Source organism: Gigantopelta aegis, chromosome 6, assembly GCF_016097555.1.
Source record: "Gigantopelta aegis isolate Gae_Host chromosome 6, Gae_host_genome, whole genome shotgun sequence".
Lineage (NCBI taxonomy): Eukaryota > Metazoa > Mollusca > Gastropoda > Neomphalida > Peltospiridae > Gigantopelta > Gigantopelta aegis.
Window position 1 is genome coordinate 11,713,071 of NC_054704.1, and position 25,172 is coordinate 11,738,242.

General features: G+C 36.3%; 1 protein-coding gene across 1 annotated transcript in view; it reads right to left on the reverse strand.

Moving 5' to 3' along the window:
* The window catches only part of LOC121376102 (tyrosine-protein kinase TXK-like), a 51,536-nt gene extending 27,443 nt beyond the window's left edge, over window positions 1–24,093 (reverse strand). The window contains exons 1-2 of the mRNA XM_041503896.1: window positions 23,986–24,093; window positions 17,702–17,901 (exon numbers count right to left, since the gene is read on the reverse strand). Of these exons, the coding sequence (XP_041359830.1) occupies window positions 17,702–17,869 (168 nt within the window). The 5' untranslated portion in view covers window positions 17,870–17,901; window positions 23,986–24,093. The remainder of the gene's footprint in view (window positions 1–17,701; window positions 17,902–23,985) is intronic.
* Window positions 24,094–25,172: the final 1,079 nt, after the last annotated feature.

Genomic DNA, 25,172 nt, shown 5'->3' on the forward strand with positions numbered 1-25,172 from the left:
ATGTGATATTCTGTTACTTACCCACAATATCCATGTCATAAACACATGTGATATTCTGTAACTTACCCACAATATCTATGTGATAAACACATGTGATATATAAACACATGTGATATTCTGTAACTTACCCACAATATCCATGTCATAAACACATGTGATATTCTGTAACTTACCCACAATATCCATGTCATAAACACATGTGATATTCTGTAACTTACCCACAATATCCATGTCATAAACACATGTGATATTCTGTAACTTACCCACAATATCCATGTGATATTCTGTAACTTACCCACAATATCCATGTCATAAACACATGTGATATTCTGTAACTTACCCACAATATCCATGTCATAAACACATGTGATATTCTGTACTTACCTACAATATCCATGTCATAAACACATGTGATATTTTGTAACTTACCCACAATATCCATGTCATAAACACATGTGATATTCTGTAACTTACCCACAATATCCATGTCATAAACACATGTGATATTCTGTACTTACCCACAATATCCATGTCATAAACACATGTGATATTTTGTAACTTACCCACAATATCCATGTCATAAACACGTGATATTCTGTAACTTACCCACAATATCCATGTCATAAACACGTGATATTCTGTAACTTACCCACAATATCCATGTCATAAACACGTGATATTCTGTAACTTACCCACAATATCCATGTCATAAACACATGTGATATTTTGTAACTTACCCACAATATCCATGTCATAAACACGTGATATTCTGTAACTTACCCACAATATCCATGTCATAAACACATGTGATATTTTGTAACTTACCCACAATATCCATGTCATAAACACGTGATATTCTGTAACTTACCCACAATATCCATGTCATAAACATGTGATATTCTGTACTTACCCACAATATCCATGTCATAAACACGTGATATTCTGTAACTTACCCACAATATCCATGTCATAAACACGTGATATTCTGTAACTTACCCACAATATCCATGTCATAAACACGTGATATTCTGTAACTTACCCACAATATCCATGTCATAAACACGTGATATTCTGTAACTTACCCACAATATCCATGTCATAAACACATGTGATATTCTGTAACTTACCCACAATATCCATGTCATAAACACATGTGATATTCTGTAACTTACCCACAATATCCATGTCATAAACACGTGATATTCTGTAACTTACCCACAATATCCATGTCATAAACACGTGATATTCTGTAACTTACCCACAATATCCATGTCATAAACACGTGATATTCTGTAACTTACCCACAATATCCATGTCATAAACACGTGATATTCTGTAACTTACCCACAATATCCATGTCATAAACACGTGATATTCTGTAACTTACCCACAATATCCATGTCATAAACACGTGATATTCTGTAACTTACCCACAATATCCATGTCATAAACACGTGATATTCTGTAACTTACCCACAATATCCATGTCATAAACACGTGATATTCTGTAACTTACCCACAATATCCATGTCATAAACACATGTGATATTCTGTAACTTACCCACAATATCCATGTCATAAACACGTGATATTCTGTAACTTACCCACAATATCCATGTCATAAACACGTGATATTCTGTAACTTACCCACAATATCCATGTCATAAACACATGTGATATTCTGTAACTTACCCACAATATCCATGTCATAAACACATGTGATATTTTGCTTCCTTACACACATTGTCGAGAACATTATTTATTATTTCTGGAAACAAATACTGTTAACACACATAAATGTGATAACAATTTAAAGATATATGACTGGCTGCAACTAGGCAATGACCAGGTTGCCAATGCCATATCATTCATTGAAAAAAAAGTTACTGTAAAAACAATGTGTGCATGACCCCCCACCCCCCTTTTCCCCTCCACCCAATAAAAAAAGTAAGGACATCTTAAGTGCAGATCGTCTGTGAACTGTGTAACATTTAGACTTGAGGAACATGTTAAACAATAAAACCTGTCACTTACAAGTAACCAAATGTGATGAATCATATGATATTCTTATCACTAGTCTGTTTTTCATTATGGTCATCGTGTGACACTAACATCAATGTTGAGAGATCTTCAGTTGGATGGCTCCAACCCAGAGTGAGTTCTTAAAGGCTCAATGAGTAAGGCCACTACACCCTCTACTCTCTCTCTAACCACTAACAACTAACCCACTGTCCTGGACAGACAGCCCAGATAGCTGAGGTATGTGCCTAGGACAGCGTGCTTGAACCTTAATTGGATATAAGTACGATAATAAGTTGAAATGAATGAATGAGTTGTCTTGTTATTTTAAATACATTACACACATCACAGCAGCTCGTCCCTGTATGTTCTTCAGAGGTGTTAATTATATTTGATCGGTTTTCATCAGATACCATGCCAAGTTAATAGTGTCTAACTCTAACTGGGACATTGTTTCATATACTGGGTACTGTAAATTAAGTCAACCTTCTAGAGGAATGCACACATTGGGTTGGTGCCAGCTATATATTAGCTAGCCAAATAATTTTTTATTCTTTATCACTCAAGCTGTCACTTACAATGTGGGTTTTTTTTCTTAATACTTTTTGCTGGGGACCATTCCAGAATTAGTTACATAGTGTAGGCTGGACGCACTGTTATTTATTTATATTTTCTGCCTGGTGGTTCTGCTGAAATTTTGAAGGAGTCTATCATGCTTAATGATATTTGGTTCAAATAAAATTTAATTGTGATTGATAAATATACCCAAAAAAATGTTTCCTGCTCCAGGGGCCCAAAAAAAAGAGTAAAGTTTGTTTTATTTAACGACACCACTAGAGTACATTGATTTTTTTTATCTTATCATCGGCTATTGGACGTCAAACATATGATCATTCTGACACTGTTTTTTACTAGAAACTCGCAGTCGCCACATAGACTACTCTTTTATGACAGGCAGCAAGGGATGTTTTATTTGCGCTTCCCATGGTTCAAATAAAATTTAATTCTGTGGTTGATAAATATACCAAAAAAAATGTTTCCTGCTTCAGGGGCCAAATTCACTAAACTCTCACAACTTTGCGATCTCACAGTGCAATGTCAAAAGACTTACAAAGAGGATGTTTTGTTGTCTAGCAGAGCCTAAGAGACCTTTGTGAATTAGGCCCCAGATCTCACTGTTTAAGGAGAGCTATCACTTATTGAAAAATTTACCCCTTCTAGGACTATTCTGATGTGATTTCTGCTGGCTAGCCGAGCTGCTTTCACAGGAATGTAAAAAATCGGGATATGAAAAAAAAATTCGCCTTGAGCAGAGGTGGGGGGCGGGGGGGTATCGACCCCCAAACCCCCCCCTGCGCACTTGCCTGAATATGTATTGCAATATAGATGATATTATTTAAATTTAATATTTATGGGTTGGGTTTTTTAATGAAAGCAGTAGCATAAACTTTTTAATGATCTAAATAATAATTGCACGCATTTTTTGTGCATAAAACTTAACATAGCTAGTTTGAGTTAAATAAGTAATACTAAGTATATAAAGTAAAGTTTGTTTGTTTTATTTAACGACGCCGCTAGAGCACATTGATTTTTTATCTTATCATCGGCTATTGGACGTCAAACATATGGTCATTCTGACACTGTTTTTAGAGGAAACCCGCTGTCGCCACATAGGCTACTCTTTTTACGACATGCAGCAAGGGATCTTTTATTTGCGCTTCCCACAGGCAGGATAGCACAAACCATGGCCTTTGTTGAACCAGTTATGGATCACTGGTCGGTGCAAGTGGTTTACACCTACCCATTGAGCCTTGCGGAGCACTCACTCAGGGTTTGGAGTCGGTATCTCGATTAAAAATCCCATGCCTCGACTGGGATCCGAACCTAGTACCTACCAGCCTGTAGACCGATGGCCTGCCACGACGCCACCTACTAAGTATATAAATAGAAATATTTGTAATATTGATTCCATCATAGACCTAAATGATTATATAAACCACAACATTTATTAGTAGCATAATTTTCTTTTCGATTCTCACTTGTTGGTTTATTTCTTTGAAGATGATAGCCGTAGCCGTATTCCAATGTAAATGAACAATGAATAATAATGTGTAAGTAACAAAACATTTATTTGTAATAAGAAAGAAAGAAATGTTTTATTTAACGACGCACTCAACACATTTTATTTACGGTTATATGGCGTCAGACATATGGTTAAGGACCACACAGATTCTAAGAGGAAACCTGCTGTCGCCACTACATGGGCTACTCTTCCGATTAGCAGCAAGGGATCTTTTATTTGCGCTTCAGGCAGGATAGCACAAACCATGGCCTTTGTTCAACCAGTTATGGATCACTGGTCAGTGCAAGTGGTTTACACCTATCCATTGAGCCTTGCGGAGCACTCACTCAGGGTTTGGAGTCGGTATCTGGATTAAAAATCCCATGCCTCGACTGGGATCCGAACCCAGTACCTACCAGCCTGTAGACCGATGGCCTGCCACGACGCCATTGAGGCCGGTTTTATTTGTAATAATTATCATTAACTGGTTATTTTTAATGGACTTTTAACATGTTTTGCTTAGAAGTTAGAAACAAGTATAACCGACCTATCACTTCATATGCCAACAAGTAAGCCGACTATGCTTGACGTGTTTGTTACATTTCCTGTCATCACCAATTAATAAAATGAGGTTTTTGTTTGTTTGTTTGTCTATTTCAAGTCAAATAAGATACAAGAGAAAAAATAGTGTGTACAAATTGCGATACGCAAAACTGTACCGTATCGAGCTGATCAATTATCGTGGTATACCGGTTTATCGTTGCAGCACTAGCTATCACTATTGCTTCTATTGAGAGTAGTTCAAGAAGAGTAGTTTTTAGCTCCCTTTAGCGTGTGAATTCAATTACTCCTCAGTTGTTTTCACAGTGAGGTCTGCTGCCCTCATACACGCACCCACCAACACCCATCACCCACCAACACACACCTACCCCACACCAACACACCCCCCACACCAACACCCCACACACACACCAACACCCCCCACACCAACACACACACACCCATCATACCCACACAAACCAACACACCCCCACCCACATACCAACACACCAACACCCACACCAACACCCCTCCCCACACACACACGGACGTCATCAATTTTGGGACAGCTCTCAGAAAATACCTTAATTGTGTAACATATGACATTATTATTGGGTGATTTAGTAGTGCTTACTAACCAATGACCTTATTAGTATGAAGTATGACTTCACCAATTGGCCAACAAAATGTCAGATAGTTTAAAAGTTGGCATTTAACCATCTCTGTTTTCATTGGCATTAAATTTGTAATAAAATAAATACTATACTTAATAAGACAAATTCGTAATTAGTGTTTCTAATGTATTTCTATCTTTTAATTAAGTCATAGTAAATAAATTTTAGATTTTCATCCAAATGTTTTTTCAAAATGGGGGCAGGGGTAACATTTTATTTTTTAATTCATATTTTCAGGACATTGGAAATATAGAACATTAAGCAAAAAAACTGAAAAGGGGGATAATAAAAAAAAAAGCCTGGCATGCTTCTATCCTTGAGACATGGAAATGAACATCCATAGCTGATTATATTATGGCCTAGCTGACAGTGAATAAAAGTTGATTCAATGGTCAGAATACTGTCCATTTGATTTACACCATTTTAGTGTACAAGGCGTAAATTTGTGAAAAATAATTCACGAGCCCTGTAGGGACGAGTTAATTATTTTTCACGAATCCTCACTACTGAGTGCCTTTTCCAATTTAATCCATTATTCAATAAAACATTAACTTCTTTCTTATCTTTTATAATGAAAATATTGGTCAACCCCAACATATTCATATTAATTCCGTCATCTAAACTGGAGGAACAATTATTCAATTAATATTTTAGTGACAACTGATCATAAAATGTATTAAAATGATCATCACACTGGTGGAGCCCACTGATGAATGTTTTAATTATAACTGATCATTGGAACATCACTACAACTGTTAAGTTGTTGTAACCTGTATTTACTGTTTTCAGAGGCCTGCAAATGATAATGGCACAGGTGTAGAAAGTTGCCAAAAAGTGGGGGGTGGGGCACACACACACACATATATATAAATACATGTAAAAATATATAACAAGAGTACCGGTGAGGAGTTTGATGGAAAACCATATCTATATTAATGAATGAATGAATGAATGAATGAATGAATGAATGAATGAAAGAAAGAATGAATGTTTAATGACACCCCAGCACAAAAATACACATCGGCTATTGGGTGTCACAAATGGTAAGTTATATTTAATATGTCCCAAGTTGTTCCTACATGTGAGGTTTCATGGTTCTGTATGCATCTGTATGCTAGATATGGTCCGGACAAGGATTAACTGGTATGTAAAGTAAACCGTAAAAAGTAGGTCACAGTGACCTAGTAATAGTACATGACACACCACCATCCTAAGTTGTTCCTACATGTGAGGTTTGATGGTCCTGTATGCATCTGTATGCAAGATATGGTCCGGACAAAATTTCCTGTTATGTGCAGTAAATCATGAAAAGTAGGTCACAGTGACCTAGTAATAGTACGCGACACACCGCCATCCCAAGTTGTTCCTACATGTGAGGTTTAATGGTCCTGTATGCATCTGTATGCAAGATATGGTCTGGATAAGAAAATGTTAACAGACAGACGTATGTACAGACAACACCATGCCATAATACGACCCATAATACTGCTGCACACACACACCCTTTCCCCGCTTCCTACACCAGTGCATTACAGATAATAACTGGTTTGAGTGTCCAGAGTAGTGAAACTTATGTTTCTCAATTAATGCAAGTCTTCTACAAGATATTCCACTACACTGAAATTGTTCATTTCTCCAAGCTATACAAAGTTCTGTAAAAACAGGAGTGCAATCTTTATAGCATACAATATAAGACAAGTGTTAAAATTATTTTTAACCATATGGATAATAATATAACCACAACATAGTCACATAAGGATAACACTATTAAAAAATTGTGAAGAATATGTAGGCACTGAATTTGGGAATTTTGTTTCAGGATTCTTCCAGAATGGTAAAATGATATAGATATTTTGGAATTCAATCACATAATCTTCCACTTCTGACCCACAATCTGGGATGTGTAAAAGCACAGAATCATGTTAAATTAGCAGCCTGAAATATTTATATGATTTAAGACTGGAATTAAACTTTAAATAACCAAATTATTAATATTACTGAAAAGATTTTGACTGTCCTGAAACCAGGTGCTTAACTGGAGTGTGTGGTCTGTTTACCTAAAAGCTTACTGAAAATGGGTCACCAGATACACAAATGTACCTGAGACACCTACACCGTATGTGCTTGTACTTGTAATTGAACACTGTAAACTGGCAATTAAGCCAGTACATAAATTGTATACATGTATAAACTGTACAAAAGGAAACCAAACTACAGAAGACCTTAATAGATTTTTTAACATTTACATAAAGAGATATAACGGTGGGACAGTGTAAAGTGAAAAATAAACAGAAGTGGTACAATCTAAAGTTGTGAAAAGCAATAGAGTTGAGCATTGGAAGGATGCAAGTATTCTAGGTTGGTCGTGGGGTATGTCCCTCCCACCCACCCACCACAGAAGAGTTTAAATGTAGATACTCATGGGCATATTCAAGACCAATTTAGTATGGGGGGTTTTAGGGAGCAACAAGCTGAAAAAAGTAGCAAAATTAATTCTTTGCTGGTATGAGGAGAAATATTTTATTTTCGACTGCTTGCAACACGATTTCATGATACCTAAAGCCATTATTTTAGAAACCAAAAATATACATTTACTTACTTTCATAGATTTGTTTACATGCTAGGGCATAGCCCAGTGGTAAAGCTCTCAACTGATGGACAGTTGGTTTAGAATCGATCCCCATCAGTGGGTCCATTGGGCTATTTCTCATTCCAGCCAGAGCACCACGACTGGTACACCAAATGTCATGGTATGTGCTATCCTGTCTGTGGGATGGTGCATATAAAATATCCCTTGCTACTAATGGAAAAATGTAGCGGGTTTCCTCTAAAGAACTATATGTAAAAAAATTACCAAATGTTTGACACCAATAGCCGATAATTAATAAATCAATGTGCTCTAGTGATGTAGTTAAACAAAACAAACAATCAAACAAACAGTTAACATGCTAGAAGCATCAACAAAAGAGTTCCACTGTGTCATTGTGACAATTCTTTGATCTTTTTACATCTAAATCATTTTAAGTATTTCTTGTGTTTCTCTTAATGTTTCTAACCTGTTTGTCTCAACTATTTTAGGGAACAAATTTAGCTATGGTTAAAAAATTATTACCGTACTATTTCTGAAAATGTGAAAATAATCCAATATTCCAGTGAAATAGTAATTGAGTTACAAGGCCAACACACACTTTAGTGGACTTATACTTATGCAGAGATCTTGTACGTAATTTGTATACGTTAGAAGGAAGGAAAGGTTTTATTTAATGGCCGTGGTATGTGCTTTCCCCTCTGTGGGAAAGTGCATATAAAAGATCTCTTGCTGCTAACAGAAAAATATAGCAGATTTCCTCTGATGACAACATGTAAGAATTACCAAATGTTTGACATGAAATATATAGCTGATGATTAATTAATCAATGTGCTCTAGTGGTGTCGTTAAACAAAACAAACTTTAACTTACTTATGCACAGATACGGTTATTATCTCAGTAAGTTAAGTTGTTTAGATTTAGATCACTTACATCATCTTGCATCAATTAGAAATAATTATTAAAACTTTCCAAAGACAAATTACAACTTTTTATATTTGTTTTGCTGCATCATAGTGGTTTTACATGTATGTAACTTGCATAGGAATAAAAAAATTAAGTCGCATGACTTAGCATTTGGATTTTAAATTACAAAACCTAAGCATTCTGAAAATATTGCTAAAACAATATATACTACTCAAAAGAATTTAAGGGTCAGACGATATTTTCAACATTATTTTCTGAATGTCAATTATATTAGCTAGACCATGTCACGCATGGTATTGTTCCATTTTGACGAAAGTGGGTCTAAGCAACCCATAAATGAATTAAAATCCAGTCATTGACACTGTCGACTAGTTCTAATGGCAAAAACATGCTTACATTTGCACGTAAATTCGGGCGAAAGCGAAAGGTCTGCTAAGTGCCCATAACTTGCTTTTTCACAAAGCGCTTCATTTGCACGCTTTGCACATGTATTCCATGTTCCCAATGCTGAATTTCCGTATAATTGGAGCTTGCGTTCGTGTACGGTGCACACTCCAAATTCGACAATGGTACGACTTCAACTGACTATCGAAGATCGAGGAAGGGCTATTGCTTGGCTTCAGGATGGCAATACGCAAAGAAATGTTGCTCTGAGACTTGGTGTCAGTCAGAGTGTCGTTGGCCGACTGTGGCAACGGTACCAAGCAACGAATTCTGTTCGAAATCGTCCACATTCGGGAAGACCCCGAAGCACTACAAATAGAGAGGACCGCTACATCACCAATATGGCTCTACGTCAACGCACAACCACTGCACGCCGATTACGTGACAATCTGCGGACTGCGACTGGAACTCGAGTGTCTGATCAAACCATATGCAATCGTCTGAGAGCCAATAATCTACGCTGCCGTCGCCAGGCTGTTCGACCACCACTTCTACCACGTCACAGAACGGCCAGACGTCACTGGTGCACGCTTCATCTGCGGTGGCAACGTGTTCAGTGGGGTCGAGTGATGTTCACTGATGAGTCCAGGTTTAGTCTCCAGTTCAACGACGGTCGGGTTCGTGTCTACAGACGTCCTGGGGAGCGCTTCGCTGACGTTAACGTTAGACAACGTCACCGGTTCGGTGGTGGCAGCGTCATGGTGTGGGGCGGCATCTCTATCCACCACAGGACCCCCCTCTATGTGGTGGATGGCAATCTGAATGGAATCCGCTATCTGAATGAGATTATCCGGCCGTTGGTTCTCCCAGGCCTTCAGCAGATTGGCGGCGGGGCAGTTCTGCAGGATGACAATGCCAGACCCCACCGAGCCAGGGTGGTAACGGACTTTCTCAGACAACAAGGTATCGCCAGGATGGATTGGCTAGCATATTCGCCTGACTTGAATAGAGCACGCCTGGGACGAATTAGGCAGGAGAGTTCGGGATAACCATGCCCCTCCGGCCAACCTTCATGATCTGGGTCAACTTCTTATGGCAGAGTGGCAGGCCATTCCCCAAGAGTTCTTCAGATGTCTGATCAACAGCATGAGGCAACGATGTGTCGAGTGTATTCGCACCAGGGGTGGATTCACACACTATTAAACGAATGTTCTAATGTGTAAAATCCATGTTTGACAACCTTCAACTTTGACAGCATGTCATGTGACTTTCTTGTATACAGTGACGTTTATTTGTGGTTTTTTGTAAATATGGAACAATAAATAAAATGTTTGGTGTAGTTCACATCATCAATCTAATACACTCTGAAACTTATTTGGTTATAAAAAATTTTACCCTTAAATTCTTTTGAGTAGTATATAAGATATATTATCCCCTACAATGAACTTCAACTCTGTGACTTTTCTTGAATTAGCATATGCTTTTAAAAAAACCCATTAAAGTTTATTCATTAAACATGGATGTTGTAGTGGTCAAATAATCGGTTTGAATTAATTAACTGTGTTGTGAAGTTCACTAGAGTACTTTTAGTTATTTGAGGGGAAATTTCGCTTTTGCTTAATTTTATTGTTGATTATATATCACCCGTTGTTTTACCATTGGCCAAGGGAGATAATTCTAACGTAATGGCAACCAACCATGTGCAGATGACAAGATTTAAGAACGCCCAAAACAATGGTAAAGAAAATATACCTGTCATCCCCATGTTTAATATAAATCTTTTGACTTTCTATGCAAGAAACTTCTTTTATATTTCTTGGGTTATTGATTTTAATGTTATATATATACCGTATATTGTTGTGTATTAGCCAACTCCTTGGATAAGCCGACCGTATCTAAATATCTAGTACAGAATCATCGGCCTTGTGTATAAGCCGAAGTCATCTTTTGTCCAGCTGTATGTTGTTTCGATTTCAATAATACTGTCAACAAATAGACTTGTGCTTTTCTTGTTCATTATATTTGTTTTCCCTTTAATTATTTCAAACACGTTAATCGCGATCGCAGTCAATGCGGCAATGCTAACATCTACCATGCCGTGAAAAATAATTTAGAACTGATAAAGCATAACAGAAAAATAAATAATTCAAGCTGTAACAACATATCACTGCACACAAGTAATTAATTTATTTACTGGACAGCAAAAAGTATATATATGAAAGACTGGTCCCAGCACAGGTCAAACAAAGATGCAGACAGTTGGAAAGAATATGTTTTTACCATTGAAATGACAATAATTTTTTTTTATTATTATTCATCAAACTTATAATGCATTCAAGAACAAAAAACTGCATAATATTGCATGATGGAGTGTTTTATTTATACTGTGCACAAATTATTGTTATATAATCTGTGAAAGGCTAAGGGTCTGATAAAAATTTATACGTCACGGTCAAGAGTATTTTCAATCAGAATTTTATGCTCCAATTTGTTGCCTCCATGTATAAGCCGACTCTCTTCTTTTGGAAAGTCGGCTAATACACGGCAATATACGGTAAGTAAAAACGCATTTTTATATTTCACATTGTTAGCCCAAAACTGGCCTTGGTGGCGTCGTAGCAGGCCATCGGTCTACAGGCTGGTAGGTACTGGGTTCGAATCCCAGACGAGGCATGGAATTTTTAATCCAGATACCGACTCCAAACCCTGAGTAAGTGTTCCGCAAGGCTCAATGGGTAGGTGTAAACCACTTGCACCGACCAGTGATCCATAACTGGTTTAACAAAGGCCATGGTTTATGCTATCCTGCCTGCGGGAAGCGCAAATAAAAGATCCCTTGCTGCCTGTCATAAAAGAGTAGCATATGTAGCAACAGCGGGTTTCCTCAAAAAAAAAAAAAAAAAATCTGTGTGGTCCGTAACCATATGTCTGACGACATATAACCGTAAATAAAATGTGTTGAGTGCGTCGTTAAATAAAACACTTCTTTCTTGTTAGCCCGATTGTACCGTAAATTACCGTAAATGCTGTAATTACAAGATAGTGAATATATAATTTTCTAGTATTATTAATGTATTGATATAGAAAAGACACAGTACTTAGTTATTTTATTTTTTATATCTTTGTCAATCTGTATTTGGATTCCTAGAATTAAGAACTTAGAGAATAAGAAAACAATTCAAGAACAAGAATAAAGAACTTCAAATTTGAACATGTGCTTGGTTGTCTACAGATGTAAACCCCAGACAGAGCCAGTGTGTTGTTATCATGGCAGATATTCCTGGACCTCAAGTGGATAGGGTCACATTATGTAAACAAAAGTGATTTAATTATATCATAGTTTAATGGCCTGCTATCTTTATAGGCCTATCATATATGTACATTCTAGTACAAAAATATGTACATGCAGTTACAGTTTCTGTTGGTTACCACCAGGTAAGCCAATAAAAAACATATTTAGGTTGATTTTGTTTTCTTTGTGCACTGTCAGAAAACAAAAAATATTGTTTAAGGAAACATGTTTTGCGAATCAAACTTGTTTTGATTTTAAAAAACATGTTTAGGTGTATCACTCCAATGTGTTTTGCTAGCTAAACAAAAATTCACTATTGGTGAAATATCAGTTGATGATAAACCAATCAGGCAACGAATGGAAGGTACATGATACCAAAATGTCAAACCCCATGATCACGTGACTTCATAGTTTGGGGGAGCTACTTGTCGTGCTTCACGTTTTCATTCACTGTGTGCGTTACTCGTTTCGGACCTCTGCGGTTAACGTTGAATAAACATGAAACATGTTTCTGTTTTTTAAAAACAGTTGTATGTGCTATGTGTGCTAGACTTTAGTGCCAGCTATGTTGTATCTGCTCAGTTTAAACTGCAAGTTCTAAATGTTACCTCGGTAACTGGCCTTGGTGGTATAATGTTTAACTTTAAGCCATTAGCCGTAAATACCAAATGCTGTGTTAAGCTATATAGGGCAAGTTTTAATGGCTATTACAATGACTTCTATCACTAACCACTGACAACTTAACAGACAGTCCAAACAGCCACGTGTGCCCAAGACAGCATGCTTGAACCTTAATTAGCTATTAAATGCACAAGTTTTAATAAAGTTAAAACAATATTTAGCTACCAATTTTCTGTATTTTAACATATTTTAAATACTTGCTTAAAGCTTTCAAAACAAGAAATTTACACTTAGTAATTCATGTGCATATATGTATGTATAGGGTGTATACTACCAAATCAAATCCCACAGACGACAATAGTAACATATGTGGTTAAAACTCCTACCTGCAGCGTATCAATCAACATAAACGCCACGGATATAAATACTACCACCCCTCACCCTTAAAGTGAATCAGAAAATATTGGGGGTCAAGCTGCTAATTTCTGAGATAACAGGTAGCGTCTATGACTACCCTAGTTCCGCACAAAATTTTAGTACTTTTTTTTCACAGGTACTCCATACATGTTTCAAGCACAAGGCTACTTGACACAGTGGTACTAGATAAAACAAAATTGCAATAATTTTTTGCCCAGATGAAACTTTTTTTTTTACAACCAATACACTCATATTTATCACAAATCACAGGACTTGTAGTGTTCACTTCTCTATCAAAAGTTTGGTTTCACCTCGAACTTTAACCCAGCCGGAATTTATTTGGTTTAGTACTACCTATAATGTCCTATAATAATATTTATAGGCCAATTCATAAATTTATATACACTAAGTACTACAAAACTGAATTTAAAATGTGTGTTCTTTTGTTAACTTCTTAAATAATTGTGTATTGCTGAGTTGTGTTTGTTTCTCTCTTAAAGCGGCTTGATAATGTTTAATTCACCACCATCTCATTACAACATTCCCACTTGTAACATGAGAGTGTTTCCTGTACTGAACACAAAACTCAAGTTGAGGAGGTAAACAGCTTACAGTGTTACATACCGGTAGTTACATACACATGTACATAATTAGACCTCACCATTTGAGGGTTCGAGCTATCACTCTCACTTCCAATCATTCCGCTGAGACCAGTTCAAAGAATGTCAAATTTAGCTCTCCTAAGCATGCAAATTTATATCGTATTAATATGGTAATATCTTAAGTTGCTCCCCACCAGCCTCAGTGGTGTCATGATTAGGCCATAAGACTGGTAGGTACTGGGTTCGCAGCCCGGTATCAGCTTCCACCCAAAGCAAGTTTTAATAGCTCAATGGGTATGTGTAAGACTACTACACTGACTTCCATCTCACTAACCACTAACCCACTGTCCTGGAAAGACAGCCTAGATAGCTGAGGTATGTGCCCAGGACAGCGTGCTTGAACCTTAATTGGATATAAACACGAAAATAAGTTGAAATGAATGAATGAATGAATGAATGAATGAATGAATGAATTGTTCCCCATAATCTAAGTTAGTGGGGCAATTAATTAATTCTCTCAAACATTTTTCATGTAGAGGTCTGCATAATTCCACTTCTCTAGGATACTGATAGAAAGATGTAAGAGAACATACAGTATTTGACACCACATTTAAATCTTCATTAGAGTAGTTATGTCTGTTAAAAACACAACAACATCTCAATTTTTTTTCACTTTGCTTCTGATTAAGTGCGTCCGCCTGGACTTGTAGCCGGAAGCTAGTTTGAACCAAGCGAGAGCACAGCGACATTGCCACCTGATTGGCTGACATGTATACCATATTAGGGCATGCAACCCTATCACTGTGTTCCCGGATGTTGTGGTTTTAAAAAACGCTGACTCAGCACATACATAAACTACAAAGATGTAATGTGGGACTGAGTGTCAGCACTGGTTGACTTCCAGCAACATAGTTAACTGTCTGATATTATGGATGAGAGTTTGATTAGTCAGTATTTACTGTTATACTAGTTATGTGTTCCTTTACTTCATTCCTTTAGTATACAATCAACTGCCCAAGCCACGACAACCAAAATACTTTATGCAAAGATCTGGACATGTGGGGCACTTGTTAATTACAAAGGAGATGGATGTGGCCCAGTTGTAGCACATTTTCTTAAGGTGTGATGGATTTGGTGGACCACTGGGTTCTATTGAGGCCAGCGTTCTTTGACTTAATTTCATTTTAACTTATTTTCGTGCTTATAACCAATTACCGTTCAAGCACGCTGTTCTGGGCACATACCTCAGCTACCTGGGCTGTCTGTCCAGGACAGTGGGTTAGTTGTTAGTTGGTTAGTGATTAATGAGAAAGAAGATGGTGTAGTGGCCTTACACCTACCCACTGAGCCCTGAAGAACTCTGTACCTACCAGCCTGTAGTCCGATGGCTTAACCACGACGCCACCAAGGCCGGTGTTTTTTTCACTAGTTTATTAATGGCCATAATATGTGCTACCCAGTCTAACAAATACAAAAGGTTGATTGCCGCTAATTGGTAAAATTAATGTCTGTGCTGTAAATGGGTTTCTTTTAGAGTCTCCAGAACATATGCACATACATGTCGACAAGCTACCGACTTACAAATGTGTTGAGATGTCACATTTAAATCGGATTCCTTCCTTTGTTATTATCTGCTTTATGCAGTCACAATTAGAATTTTTCGTATTCAGGCAATAAATGATGTAACATATAAATGCTAAATGGATACGATTTACCCCTAATAAAAATGTGTAACATACAATTTTTACCACTCCTCATTGTTCAAATGTATTGTAATTCATCTATACAGTCATCAAGTTATAACAATTTCTAGATTTTTAATAAGTATAACCACAAATAATGCTGTTCTCCCTATCTGTTTACAGAACTCTCTTGCAAACATTTCTATACAAGGAGCAACAATGAATATGATTTTACATAAACCAGGAAGCAGACAGCATGCCCCGCTTATTGTAAAATATTGAACTTCCTAGTGAACTGAAGGCAGCTGAGCCGCTTATTGTAAAACTGAACTTCCTAGTGAACTGAAGGCAGCTGAGCAACTTGCTATTTAAATCTAAACCTGATACAACAGTAAGAAGTGGCCTGATTTTACATGGACATGTATATGAAAGTAACGCTGAAAATTAGAGGAGAGAAGGGAAAGAGGACAGAGGATTAGAAATAATAATTTTTAAAAATAACAATAATTACATGCTAACTTGAAAATATGATTTTTAATGTGTACAAACACAAAGTGTGAAAGGTCCTGCAAGAAATGTGTAAATAAAATACACAAGAAGATGGACAGGGATATTTGTTTTATGTATACCAGCAAGAAATGTGTAAATAAAATACACAAGAAGATGGACAGGGATATTTGTTTTATGTATACCAGCAAGAAATGTGTAAATAAAATACACAAGAAGATGGACAGGGATATTTGTTTTATGTATACCAGCAAGAAATGTGTAAATAAAATACACAAGAAGATGGACAGGGATATTTGTTTTATGTATACCAGCAAGCAAGAGGGCCAGGACATAGCCCAGTGGTAAAGCACTCGATTGATGCACAGTTGATTTGGGATCGATCCCCATCAGTGGGCCCATTGGATTATTTCTCATTCCAGCCAGTGTACCACAACTGGTATATCAAAAGCTGTGGTATGTGCTATACTGTCTGTGGGATGGTGCATATACAAGATCCCTTGCTATTAATGGAAAAATTTAGCAGGTTTCCTCTCTATAACTATGACAAAATTACCAAATGTTTGACATCCAACAGCCGCTGATTAATAAATCAATGTGCTCTAGTGGTGTCGTTAAACAAAATAAACTTTAACCAGGAAGCAATAACCAATCCTATGACCTACATATACCAATGCATAATGCTCAAGGTTACAGTTTCTTCATGAATCATTGTGGAAACTCGATATTACTGTCGAACATAACAAGTAAATTTCACCATTTCAGGCCTCTGAAAGTTGTGAGAAAATAGTTTTGTTTGTGTGTCCTTCATGCAAATCAAGTTTTATGTAACCAGTTTTTCACTCATGCATGATGGGTTATGCAAAAAACAATTGGGTTATTATGTTCAAGGTTTCTCCTGAACTCACATGCCAACGATGTCAATGTCCCTTCATATCTGTTTAACACCCATTAGTCACCGATTAAAAACAATGTATTGGGACAATGTTAAACCACCATTCCTGTCTTTTCAACATTCTTAAATCAGGGGTAGAAGTTAAAACATTTATACTCATATTGGTCATTGGTAACTTACAAAAGAATTCCAGAATTAAATGTTTTTGTCTACCAAAAATATATTCAATGACACTTTTGCATCCACAGATGTTTGTGACGAGAAATAGCCTAATGAGCCCACCGGCGGGGATCGATACTAAACCGATCGCACATCAAGCGAGCGCTTTACCACTGGGCTACGTCCCGTCCCGTATGTAAAATTAAAATCAACATTGGAAAATATCTACTTGCCCAGCCTACTTGTAACTTAACTTGTACTCATTCCCACTGATTTCTACTAATCTGGGATCTAGAAATTAGTTTCGATCCCTGAATATTGTGTTAAATTTACCTGTAGTTTTCCATCATTGTACCTCAAGTAGTTAGGATCCAAAATAAAGAGGCGGCTTTTATAATTTTCCTTTGTGAAAGTGGTTTTGTTTACAGACCGCTTCAGTAAACAATCCACTTTAATTTCCGGCTCCGGGCTCGAATATTTACTGTCCGGTCTCATCGACATGGTAACTGGCTACATGTAGCTAGTTCATCATCCTAAATAAAATAAATAAATAAAAGTTTACTTGTCTGGTCTCATCATGTAGATCATCATAAGAAAGAAATGTTTTATTTAACGACGCACTCAACACATTTTATTTACGGTTATATGGCATCAGACATATGGTTACGGACCACACAGATTTTGAGAGGAAACCCGCTGTCGCCACTACATGGGCTACTCTTTCTGATTAGCAGCATCTTTTATTTGCGCTTCCCACAGGCAGGACAGCACAAACCATGGCCTTTGTTGAACCAGTTATGGATCACTGGTCGGTGCAAGTGGTTTACACCTACCCATTGAGCCTTGCGGAGCACTCACTCAGGGTTTGGAGTCGGTATCTGGATTTAAAATCCCATGCCTCGACTGGGATCCGAACCCAGTACCTACCAGCTTGTAGACCGATGGCTTAACCACGACGCCGGTATAGATCATCATAAATAAAATAAATACATAAAAGTATAACTGCAGTAAACAAAGTTTGTTTAATGACACCACTAGAGTATATTGATTTATTAATAATCAGCAATTGGATGTCAAACATTTGGTAATTTTGACATAGTCTTAGAGAGGAAATCCACTACATTTTTCCATTAGTAGCAAGGGATCTTTTATATGCACCATCCCACAAGACAGGATAACACATACCATGGCCTTTGATATACCAGTCGTAGTGCACTGGCTGGAACAAGAAACAGCTCAATGAGTCCACTGACGGGAATCAATCTCAAACTGACTGCACATCAAGCGAGAGCTTTACCACTGGACTACGTCCAACCCCCATGCAGTAAACAAGTGAAAATTTTAAGTATTGCTAATGAATTAGAGAATTATGGCCCAATTTCTCATAGATGGTTCAATCACAATTCACAATTCAAATTCTGAATAATGGAGAAACAACTGGACTTGATTTTGCACATGAAATAGTGTTGGACATTATCAACAGCTTGGTATAAACCAAATTTTTATCTGAGCATACCTATAGTTCAGGTTTAAGCCTCTCACAATTGACTGACCCACCAAGAAAGCTGGCCTAGGTCAATTTGAAGAAAAGAAATTATCTGCTGAAACCATTGTTCTAAACAAGATTTTGACAGGACATGGTGCTTGTTTAATTACAGGGCATTTTTAAAGGGACATACCCAAGTTTTTAAACACTAAGGCATATTTTTACTTTTAGAGCCGTTTTTGAGAACTGAAATAATACCTTATTTAGATTTTATTGTTTAGATTATCTATTTCCACACATTCAAAGTTTTTTTGGTCATGCTGGTGTTTTTAATATCACAAAATACATTTTTCATATTTCTTAAAACGCACGTGCGTCTAAGAAGTAACAGTTAAGGAGTCGAGTTTTAGTTTATTTTAGAGGGTATTTTACCATTTCAAAGTCACAGACTCATATTTCACTCAATTGTAACTTTATCCAATTATGTTACAGGTTTTAGATTAATTGAACTTAAATGTTAATTTTCATGGGTTGAAACTAGGGTCTGTCCCTTTAATGCAAACTTTATATTTACCGGTAGTTTTCTAGACAAGTGCTGAATAAACATTATATCTGAATGTTTGGCATTCAATAAAAATCATACATGTGTGCATAGATATGAAAGCACAAAGTAATATTGACATTCTTGGTTGTTGCTGGTTTTGTTTGGGGGGGGGGGGGGTTGTAGGGGAGGAGTTCTTAGCTTATTGACCTTTTCTTAAACAAAAAGGTTTAGGTTATGAAACCAAATTTATTATTCATAAAGTCAGATAATTGATAAAAAAAAAGTACAATAATAATTAGTAATTGCACTATTTTGGATCCCTAAAAAGTCATATTATCTTATGTTGTATTGTTGGTAGTTGTACTAAAGTAAATTAATTAAAATAATCTACATGACCAACCTTGGTGGTGTCGTGGTTAAGCTGGTCGGTTCTGGGTTCACAGCCCAGTAATAGCTTCCACTCAGAGCGAGTTTTAACAAGTCAGTGGGTAAGTGTAAAACCACTACACCGTCTTCTCTCACACTAACAACTAATCCCCTGTCCTGGACAGACAGCCCAGATAGCAGAGATGTGTGCCCAGGACAGCATGCTTAAACCGTAATTGGATATAAGCATGAAAATATGTTGAAATGAATGAATTAATCTATATGTATGAATAAATAAATAAATTGAATTAATGAATCTGTATGTAAATAAATAAATAAATAAATAAATAAATAAATTAAATAAAAATTAAATAAATAAAATGACATCTGCATATATTTGCAAAAGGTTGTCCACTGCAAAGTTGAATGTTCAAATCAAATTTATTACCAAGCTTTACATTTGTAATTTGTTATTAAACTACTGTAATATACTTCAATGTGCAGCAAGTAAACAGTGTTCTATATAGAGACAGGACATAGCCCAGTGATAAAGTGCTCGTCTGATGCACGGTTGTCGACAATCGATTATTGCCAGTGGGATCACTGGGCTATTTCTTGTTCCAGCCAGTGCATCACGATTTGTATATTAATGGCTGTGGTATGTACTGTCCTGTCTGTGGGATGATGTATATAAAGATCCATCGTTACTAATAAAATATATTGCAGGTTTCCTTTCTTAGACTATATGTCAAACTTAACAAATGTTTGACATCCAAAATCACTGCTATAGTGGTGTTGTTAAACAAAACACACAAACTTCATTAAGATATACCGGGTACCTAACATTTACTGATACACTCATTAATATGCGTATTTCCAGTCTGTTATCCGTTGGAAACACTGATCTCTTAGATTTGACTGATTTTCTTAACGGTGTTCACAGATTTGATAAAAGGGCCTGACATGAAATATATGAACAGTATACACAAGTGATCTGGATATTACAGTGTTCGAGATTAACAGTATCCCAATATCCCGGGGATACCAGAATTTAATTTTGGATACCAGTTTTCAAGAACCCAGTATCCCACCGTGATGCCATATAATACTAAATTCTCAGGTGGGATACCAGATTTTAAAATGTTAGTATCCAACTGGGATACTGGCCAAAATGTTTAATCTCGAACACTGTGATATTTGTTTTAATAATTATCTTCAACTTGTATCACATATTTTCTTTATTAAATTTTGTTACATGACTTCCTTAAAATTGGTTGCCCATCAACCTTTTCATTTGTATCTGAACTAGTGAAGAAAATAGTTTGTGTAAACACTAAAACCACACGAACGACATATTGGTTGTCTGAAAAATTCAAATATTATGCCCTGGGATACCCATCGTCATTATATCCATATTGTGATATACTGCAATACAATACTTTTCATAATACCCAATCATACTGATCATAACCTGACACACAAAGTAGCTAGTGATGGGCTGACATTCAAACAAGAGCAAGCAACTTCAACAGGAAGATATCCCTGACATGTATATTATATTTATCGGGACTGCAATCACTATATCTATACATGTATAGCCAAGATATGATGACCAGATAACTTATATTTTCAGTCAATGACAACAAATATAGCTTAATTCCTGGGACGCACATACATTTACACTAGTTATGATCAGCAAAGGAATGTTGATGGTTATAAAAAAAATTAATAATTTTGAAGACAAATTTATATATTTTTTTAAAATTGTAAACAAAATTATTAAATAAATATATATTTTAAAAATAAATAACACTAACAAAAATTATTGTTTTCATAAAATCCAGAGGCCTGAATATCAGGTAGTGGTCTGTTATAATCTCTTACCAGATGGGGGTCGAGAAGGTCTGGACAGATTGATGCATGTAGCTAATGAAGGTATGTGACCCACCCCCACCCTGCAAAAAATCCTGGATAATACACCTGCTTACCCAGGTAATTAATAGTTTACTGTAGTTTGTCAAACTGTATTATGTAGTGCTCACATATTATAACCTTTAATATATTGGCCAAACGTTTGTCAAATCGTACTGTATAGTCTATTACTATAGTGCTCACATATTATAACCTTTAATATATTGGCCAAACGTTTGTCAAATTGTACTGTATAGTCTATTACTATAGTGCTCACATATTATAACCTTTAATATATTGGCCAAAGGTTTGTCAAACTGTATTGTATAGTGCTCATATATTATAACCTTGGATATATTGGCCATAGAGCACTGTTTGAATGGAAAAAACCCACCAAGTCTGTCCACTGGATATAGATCCATTAGCCAGGAATTTAATTTGGGGTGTGGGGGGGGGGGGGGGGGGGGGGGGGGGGGGTGCACCCACTGTTTTTGAGTCAAATATAAAATGTGGTGTGGAAAATAAGGTTTCATTTGATGGATAGATCTCATGCAGCATATTTACACATGTAGTAATTTGATAATAGTGAACTGGCTAGCTGCTGTTACATCACGCAAATTTAATGACGGCACTGACGGCAATTGCCATAGTTGCAACATGAATTGCCATGAATTAACCGATGGCAGGGGTGTTTTTTGCCGATGGATAAATATTATTATCGCTGATTGAAGGGACTGTTTCTTGATTTTAAAATTTTCTGCTAAGTTACTAGTTTAAAATTGCAGTACCCGAGCTCAAAAATGCTACGGCAAAAAGATCTGAAAATTGCCATAGGTAAAAAATTCTTAACTTCAAGCCCTAGCCGTGCTATTGCAATTATTATTATTAGACCGAACAATATTTTTCAGGAGGCTAGCATGGTGTGAACCTGGGGGAAGTGTGTTTGAATATGAACATTTCCCTGGTTACATTTTCCTTGGACACACATACCATCGACGTCCTAAACTGCGTTCACCTAACGACAAAAACATGAATACAATATTAATGGAAATATTATTCTACATTTTTCAGCTACGATATGTGAAACAAAATAGATTGTAATCAATTAACGTAAAAAATCAACAATGTGGATGTAAAACAAATCCATTCTAGTAAACAAAAGTGAAACACCCTCCGGTAAACAGGAAAAGAGTGCGATGTTTCTAACTCGTTCAGGTGCATGCGTTTTCAAAAAGTATAGTAACGTGCATGTGCGGTTCGTCATTTTCCATTTTTAAAGCCACTAAATGTAAAAATATATGTTTCTTAACTATGCACAGTTGACGAACACTTAGATTAATATTTTTTTTAAAGGAAAAATTCAGTTTGTCAAGCGTTTTATCAACACACATGAATAACACTTGATAGGCATTACGTCTATACCAGTGAATAGTTTGTAAAATATCATATTTTTTAATGAATTAATTCTTAATTAACACAATTTATACACTCAAAATTATTTACAATTGTTATGAATGGATTAAGAATACTATTCACTATAATAGAGGCACAAAATTGTAGCATACCTTTTGCAGATCGAATATAATAATTGAAAACAAATTCTAACAAAAATTGTAAAAATTAAATGCTTTGGCCTTGTTGATATGACACGTGTGAGGACATGTGACACGCACCGAATGTTAATTCATCTTTCTCCATTTTAAGTCATTTTCTATGAATCATGTGGACCCGATATCGGTAATATTAAGGAATAAACAAAAACGACTTAGTAAAATTAATGGTTTTAGGGGTTTGTAAAGTTTTGTATTTAGATAGGCCTACTTACTTTTCTGAACTTTATTATTTATGAAAATGTTCCTGAACTGAAAAAACCCCTCATAAATGAACGACATGCCGATGACAACAAATCGGATGTTGATTGCGCAAACCGTGCACGAGAAAACAAAGTGAACGGAATTAGAAGCATAAGGCAGTTAGGGACATTGACGATATATATGAATTGCATAACATTGCATTGTAAAAACAAAATCTACTACTCATGATCTACATTTTGAAAAAAATGTCTATTTACAAATAATATAATAAAAATACATCACTTTTAAATAGTTAACTGTGTAAATATACCTCAGACTAACTTATAGAATATCTGTATACCAGAATACTATACAAGTCCTAAGAACTCTCCATAAACAATAGTCGATTGTCATGTAAGGAGTCATTCGGATTCAAGGTTCTGTCATTAATTTAAGTTACAGAGGAGCAAGCGAATAAAAAACCCCACAAGACTTTAAAGTCAAAGTACGTGTTTACCTGGACAGTGTCATCAGTTTCACAGATAATCTTTTTAAAACAAAACAAACAATAGTTCTGTGTCAGCGGTATCAAAAAGCAAACAAGGAAGTGGTTTACACACCTCACGCGAAAAATACAAAAAATATATCGCGACAAGCAAGTATTACCAGTTGTATTGCACTCATTTGTTATCGATTGGTTTGGTCTCGTATATTTAAAGAAGCGTTCGCACTAAGCGACAAACAAACAAACAATGCATTCACTCTCATGGGTTCAGGTAAAATGTTAATTGTGTACTTTTTTCAACTACATTTAATAATTTAAAAAATTCTGAAAAAAAGGAAGAAAATTAATGCTGGGAAGGATTTTAGGTAGGATTAAACTTCTTTCTGTTTTTTGTTGTTTTTTTGCAGGTCCCATTTGTATTAAATTTTAATATTAACAATACAAAGTTCAAAGCCCGCGCAAATTGAGCCAAAGGTAGTGTTTGCATTTGATATAGATATATCCAGCCACGTATTTGACGTTGGGTCGGCTGAATCGCCTAAAGCGGCTTTCTCATTATGCGATTAGTCGCACCGACTTGTCACGTGCGATTTATCGTTGCCACTCGAATCGTGTGTGTGGGAAGACGTTACGTCATAAGATTTGATAACATCAGTTTAAAAATATTTTGCGGGAAATGTAAGTGCCTACAAATTTCCATTGAAAGAAAGAAAACATGAATGGAGACCATTTACTGATGGCATTACAGGGCCGCTTCTAGGATTTTTTGTTGGGGGGGGGGGGGGGGGAGCAACTGAGTAGTTAATAGTCTAAAACTCCTTAAACAGTTAAAAAAAAGAATTTTCTTTAAGTTTCTATAATGCTTTCCGGATTTTTTTTCGGGGGGGGAGGGGGGCAACTGCGCCCCTCCCCCCCCCCCACTAGCTATGGCCCTGCATTATATAACAAAACAATTATTGACCACATCTGGACAATAATAGGTTTTATGGGCCCACGAAAACCGAACATTTTGACATGTTTATAAACAAATGAAGAAAAAAACACGGAAGTGACAAAACTAAATGGTTGTACTTAAGTCTTTAATGTGATTTGATTGGCTGAGAGCTTACGATTTGTCGTGAGAAATAGAACATGTTCTAATCGGTACGATTCCAACACGAATTGTCGTATACGACTAGGCCCTAAAGTCGTTCCGATTT